General features: G+C 41.7%; 1 protein-coding gene across 1 annotated transcript; it reads right to left on the reverse strand.

Annotated features, from left to right (window-relative positions):
• Positions 1-5,489: 5,489 nt before the first annotated feature.
• LOC127040934 (olfactory receptor 14C36-like) lies at positions 5,490-6,446 on the reverse strand. Its single transcript, XM_050935470.1, has one exon. It carries the CDS (start codon positions 6,423-6,425, stop codon positions 5,490-5,492), a length of 936 nt encoding a protein of 311 aa, XP_050791427.1. The 5' UTR covers positions 6,426-6,446.
• Between the last annotated feature and the right edge of the window lie 741 nt (positions 6,447-7,187).

The following is a 7,187-nucleotide window of genomic DNA, read 5'->3' on the forward strand; positions in this document are numbered from 1 at the left end:
CTAAAAATTTCTTATTGAGGTTGCAGGAACAAACCATCCCGATGTGTTGGAAGAATAGTAAGTATGGCAGGCAACCAGCTTGGCTTAACAGTAAAATTCTTGCTGATCTTAAACACAAAAAAAGAAGTGTACAAGAAGTGGATGCTTGGACAAATGTCCACGGAGGAGATAAAACTATTGTTCAGGAATACAGGAGTGAAATCAGGAAGGCCACAATACACTTGGAGTTGCAGCTAGCAAGGGATTTTAAGAGTAACAAGAAGGGTTTCTTCAGGTATATTAGCAACAAGAAGGTGGTCAGGGAAAGTGTAGGTCCCTTATTGAATGAAGGAGGCAACCTAATGAGAGAGGATGTGGAAAAAGCTAATATACTCAATGATTTATTTGACCTCTGTCTTCACGAACAAGATCAGCTCCCAGACTACTCCACTGGGCAACACAGTATGGAGAGGAGGTGACTGTCGAGAAAAAAAGAGTTCAGGACCATTTAGAAAAGTTAGATGAACACAGGTCCATGGGACCGGATGCACTGGATCCGTGGGTGCTAAAGGACTTGATGGATGTGATTGTAAAGCCATTGTTCATTATCTTTGAAAACTCATGGCAATCATGGGCGGTCCCGGAAGACTTGAAAATGGCTACTGTAGTGCCCAACTTTAAAAAAGGGAAGAAGGAGGATCCGGGGAACTACAGGCCAGTCCGCCTCACCTCACTCCCTGGAAAAATCATGGAGCAGGTCATCAGGGAATCAGGCACTTAGAGGAGAGGAAAGTGATCAGGAAGAGTCAGCATGGATTCACCAAGGGGAAGTCATGAGTGACTAACCTAATTTCCTTCTATGAATAGATAAATGGCTCTGTGGATGAGTGAAAAGCAGTGGATGTGTTATTTCTTGACTTTAGCAAAGCTTTTGATACGGTCTCCCACAGTATTCTTGCCAGCAAGTTAACGATATCCCAGTTACAGCTCACAGTCTGGAGCAACAGTCTATTGTATTGTCCCACATTGTGCAGCAACCACATCCTCTTGTTTCTGCTCTAATTGCACAGGATTCTGCAGAGTCAGTTACAGGTCTCTTCACAGGCCCAAACCCATCCCTGATGCCTCTACATGAAATCAGTGAATTTATACCCAGGATACATTAGTCCAATTCTGTTGAGCTGTTCTCCACTCACTCAACTGCTAAAGCTTGCTTGAGATAATCACATATTTTTAGCCTTCATCTGCATTTCATATTGGATTCCCCACTTGGTCCAATAGTCTGATTGCTTTGGTTGCTATCAATAGCTGAACTCCTGGGCTGCTGTTATGTCCATTGCACAGCAGGCAGAACCTAAATGTAGTGGTGGGATCAGGGACTTGATTGTTTCCCAATAAGGCATCTTTAGAGAACAGAACAATTCTTGGCCTTAGGGTACTTGGACATTTGAAAGGAAACGAGGTCTCAGTTCACACTTCATGTGAATGATACATACTGTGCAGAGTACTATGGCATGGGATAGCTCAGGAGATAAGAGATGAAATCCGTACTTTCATCTCCAAGTCATCTATTCAAATCCAGAGGCAGTGGCTCCGTGTCCTTCCCTCTTCTGATATCTGTGAAAAGGGAAGATTTGTGTCTCAACTCTTTGGACATATCATGATAGAACCCACCAACAGCCCATCCATCCAAAATAGGACCAGTTGACCCTCTTTGAGCAACCTCAGCAGAGACAAAGAGACCGTCTCAGAAGTGGGAGGGGGTAGTTCAATCTCTCAATCCCAGTAACTTCATGTTCTCTCCATGGAGACTGTGATATCCATCAAAATGGAAAATTGTTGCCAACCAAACATGGGGTTGTGTTATGTAGGGATGAGTTCAAAGCTGGTGCATACAATAAAAGAGTGAGTTGTGTGACAACTTCAAGTCATTTTAGGTCTCCATCAATGTTTGTATGTGATGTCTTTGTTATTATTAAGACAATATTTGAAATAATAATTTGGAGTCACATTTGCAAATGTTACTTTTATTCTTCACCTGCAAATTACACCATATTGGCACATGCAAATGACATATTTAGGCTGGAATTTCTAAGGAGTGTAAGGTAATGCACTAGAAAGAAATGTAGAAAAACTCGATTCAGTCCCAAGTACTCAAAAGTTTTTAGCATTTAACTACCATGGGCCTTGGCTCATTGATTTGCCACTGGCATATGTAGTGACTTTGGGCAATAGCCAATACTTAATGCATCACAGGAAGACTAGAAGTCACCTGACCATTCACAATCTATACAATTTGTGTCCCTAATCCAGCAATCAACTTCAACACTTTTCACTCACCCCGATAAGTTTATTCCTCATCTATTCACCATAACACTCTTGCGCCTCAACTAATCAATCCAGTCATGCTACCTCTTCAATCCACCACTTCAAGGAAAATTTACAAGAATGAGTGTGTCTCAGGGCACATCCTGAAGGTCAAGAGATTTGGGCTGTACCATGAGAAGGCAACTCAGGTGTCAATGAACCACCACCTATTTTCGCAAGTGTCTCACCAAATAATAATGACCTGGTGTTCAATGAGCATCACTATTGAAATGTATAGCACAGCATTTCACCAAAGAAAACTTCAAAGGAGTTTGAATTTGAAATTCATAATCATTGAGTGTTTGGACAAGAAGCTACTATTGTGATGGTACCTCCCATAAGGCTTTATGGAAATATGCTTAGAATGTGTTTTATGCTACATATGCCATGGAACATATCTCAAAGGTATCATCTACTGACTGTATTAATCCTATTTGTATGCATGTATCTTTTTTGTATTCAAATTATGAATGTTATGAATGTTGGCTATGTACTGGCTTGATTTCTAAATATCCTTAGTAGAGATTTTGGTCAGTTCCTGGAGAAAGAAATGTTAAAATTAAGTACCTAATCGAGACTCACTTAAAGGACAATGGATCTTGGAATGCTCCAATCCACTTAAGAAGTCTACTTGAGGACCTTCAAGGTAGCATGGAAACGATGGACGTTACCTGTAAAAACTGTGAGTCATGCGTGGACATGTGACTTGCCCGGGTGACTCCTAAAGTCCATCTTGCAGCTGGATTTTGCACAGGGGTGAAGAGAGGGTCTCCACCTACAAGATAAAGTCTATTTCAACCCCTGGGAGACCCCTCTCTATATTGTCTTCAGTTGGCTTAAGACAGAGCCTCCCCCATACACTCCCCCCACCAAGGATACTTGGAAGAAACTGGAACAAAGGGCAGTGACTGCAAGAGGTGTAAGTGATTGCTGGACCCAGCCTAAAAGATTAGTCTGTAAAAGGGAGCATTCTGGAACTGGTGAGGATCTTATATGTATACAATTCGATTAGACATATATTTGCGCCTTTTATTTTATTTTGCTTGGTGACTTACTTTGTCCTGTCTGTTACTACAGGGAACCACTTAAATCCTACTTTCTGTATTTAATAAATTCAGAATATGTATAAATACCTGGTGGAGAAAACAACTGTGCATATCTCTCTATCATGATTATAGAGGGTGAACAATTTAGGAGTTTACCCTGTATAAGCTTTATATAGGGTATAATGGATTTATGTGCGTTTAGACCCATTTGGGAGATGGGAGTCTGAGTGCTAAAGACAGGAACATTTCTGTTAGCTGCTTTCAGGTAATCCTGCAGCTTTGGGGCAAGTAATTCAGACCCTGGGTCTTTGTTGGAGCAGACGGGAGTGTCTGGGGCCCCGAGCTGGAAAGGAAGGCAGGGGTAGAAGTAGTCTTGGCACAACAAGTGGCAGCTCCGAAGCGGGTTTCTGTGATCCAACCCATCACAACTATGATTTAGACCAACTGAGTAGCTTTGTTTTTAAGAAAACTCATTTTATCCAATAAGACAAAGAAAGAGAGCATGTTATAATGTATTAATATAAAAGACTAAAAGCTGACAGGTACTGCATGTAATGAAGTTCTTGTAAAAGAGTAATGGAGTAAGAAACATTAAGAGCAATAACAACAAATGATAAACAGTCACAGGAAAATCATGAGTTGGACATCAACAGTCATAGACAGAAAAAGAGGCATGATAAATTGGCATTGATTTTTCACTATCTATCTATCTATCTATCTATCTATCTATCTATCTATCTATCTATCTACGTGATCTTATTATATCTTTTGTATATGTAATGCACGCAACCATGCACAAATATGGTTTAATAAAAATTAATTAATAATAATAACAGCAACCAACTTTGGAGATCTAAACACATGTGAATACTTGTGTGGGTGAGAGACGAATGGCTTCATACAAAGCTACACGTTGAAGTGAATGGCTACTTCCCTATTGTTATGATTAAAAGGTTAGCTCAACCTCTTCTCCCTGTGCTGGTCTCTTACTTCAAACCCTCTGGTCTAAGCTTTGTGCCTATCCCTGTCTTAGGGTGGAATCATGTCATTCTCCATCTTTCAAACTGGGTACCAACCGTGATTTCTCCAACTGTGTTTGGTACCTGCAGTTCTTCCCACAGGAGCTGTGACCAGTAGTATGTTGAGTGACTAGACATCTTCACCATGCAAAGTGTGATTTATTTACCACAATAGGAACAAAGCACAACATAAGAGAAAATATGAGCACTTCCAGATGGATCACTGCAGTAGTTTGGTGGAATCAAAATTTGGCTTTATTATTCAGATTTAGATTAGGAACCATTTTAATACCTTTCTCTTTCAAATACCTTTGCATCATAGGAAGAACAATATAGTATTTATTTATTTTAATAAATTTAAATAAATAGAAGCAATGCATACAGTTATATAAGGGTCTAGGTGCCCTAACACATCATACATGACACAATAAAACCCCATCAGCATTAAAATCATCACTTGAACAAACACCTGCAGAAACTTTTTTTCAATTCTTCGTCAATGGGGGAAGCAAAACATCAATTCTCTCAGAAAACCTCATCAACGTGATTCTGACATTGACATCTTGAATAGATTACATAATAAATGGATAACAGCATTTAGTCAAACATACTCCACCCTCCCAAGATCCTCCCTCACTCAAAAAAGCCACCTGGAACAATGAAACAAGTCAACACATTAATCAACAAAATCAAAAAAAATGAAAAAGAAACAAGCAAACACACAAGCTAAATTTCTCATACTTCAGGCACAATTATAATCCCAAAAAAGAAGAAGAGCCACAGACTTCATGAAGTCCCTTAATGACTAAGATATGGCTGTTGATATTCTGTGCAGTGACAGTAGACCGATAAATCCCTATGTCAGATAGATAGGTGCATAAGTAGGTAGATTCTGATCTTATGTATACTGGTGTAATCTTATTCTAACTCATATGACTTCATTGAAACTAGTCCAGATTTCATTATTTCATCAACAGATTGCACCTTATGCTCTCAAACAAACAAATTTGTCATCAGTTGATTATATCTACAAACAAACTCACAATGAAATAACAGTCAAGTTGCAGGGATGGACATTTTAAGTCTTGGTGAATAACTTCCACACAATCAGTTTCTTCAATGCAGCTTTGATCTCCTTGTTCCTCATGCTGTAGATGGTCGGATTCATCACTGGAGGCACCAGGGAATAGAGAACACCCACCACAACTTCCAGACCTGATGCTGAGCTGGAGGCTGGTTTCAGGTAGGCAAAGCTGCCAGTGAAAATCATCAAAGAGACCACAGTGAGGTGAGGCAGGCAGGTGAAGAAGGCTTTATGCCGGCCCTGCTCAAATGGGATTCTCAGCACAGTTCTGAAGATCTGAACGTAAGACACAATTATAAAAACAAAGCAGTTTAAACCTATAAACACACCTAAGGCAATAACCATAACTTCACTGAGGTACGAGTCAGAACAGGCGAGCTTGAGTAATTGAGGGATTTCACAGAAGAACTGGTTGATGACATTGCTCTGGTAGAAGGGTAACCTGAAGGTGTTCCCAGTGTGCAGAGCACAGTAGACAATAGCAGTAATCCAGGCACTGGCTGCCATATCAAAACAAGCTCTCCTGTTCATCATTCTCTCATAGTGCAGTGGTTGGCAGATGGCGACATATCGGTCATATGCCATGATGGTGAGTAAGGCAAGATCAGTTGCAGTGAAGAGGAAAAAGAGAAAGACTTGGGTGACACATCCAGGATTAGAAATCACCCTGGTGTTCCTGAGGGAATTGGCCATGTATTTGGGGATGGTGACGGAGATGGAGTTGAGGTCTAAGATGGACATATTCACGAGGAAGAAATACATGGGGGTTTGAAGATGGTGGTCGAGGGCTACTGCTGTGATGATGAGAAGATTCCCCATCAGGGCTGCCAGGTAAATCACCAGGAACACCACAAAGTGCAAAATCTGCAGCTCCCGAATGTCAGAGAATCCCAGAAGAAGGAACTCCGTCAGGGTGGTTTGGTTGGACATTTTCTTTCTCAGTTCATTGTGTGATGGCTGTGGAGGGAAGAGCAAAGACAGTGTGGGAATTACAGTGACAGAGGGAGTGGCCCTGATTTCCTGCAACAATATGATGTGAATGTCAACAATGCACAGCACTCGTTACTGCTATTAACGAAGAGTGGTGAGTTATCACATGAATGTAAATTGGTACAGCTCCCTTAAAGTCAATGGAGCTTTATCAGTTTGCATCATCTGAAGATCTGACCCTATGCAATTGCTTAACAAAATGCTGTGTGAAGGATGTAGCAAAGTACAATCTCAGTTGAATATTTCTAACCAAGATGGATTCCCTATTGCTACAAACAACAGCCTCTGGACTTGGGCAACACTGCCTGATATCCTCTTTTCGTGGAAATACGAGATGGACTTGGCATTGTGTATGACAGTTCGCCTGTAACCAGGGCCGGTGCAAGGATGTTTCGTGCCTAAGGCAAAACTTCTACCTTGTGCTATCCCACATCCCCGAACCCTCACCCTGAGGCACCCCCCCGGGACTTCTCCACCTCTCCTCCCTGAGGCTCCCTCCCTCTGGCAGATCCCCACCCTTTGCCCTGAGGAGCCCCGACCCGACCAACTCACTCCTGTTTCACCTCCACCCCGAGCACACTATCGCTTCTTCACTTCTCCGGCCTCCCAGGCTTGGGGCGCCTAAGCTGGGAGGTGGGAGAAGTGAACCAGCCACAGCGTGGTCGAGGAGGAAGTGAGGCAGGGATGAGCTGGGGCGAGGAG

This window comes from Gopherus flavomarginatus, assembly GCF_025201925.1.
Source record: "Gopherus flavomarginatus isolate rGopFla2 chromosome 11 unlocalized genomic scaffold, rGopFla2.mat.asm SUPER_11_unloc_1, whole genome shotgun sequence".
NCBI lineage: Eukaryota > Metazoa > Chordata > Testudines > Testudinidae > Gopherus > Gopherus flavomarginatus.

Coding starts and splice junctions, on each gene's coding strand:
- LOC127040934 (XM_050935470.1), bottom strand. CDS start 6,425: ATGTCCAACCAAACCACCCTGACGGAGTTCCTTCTTCTGGGATTCTCT.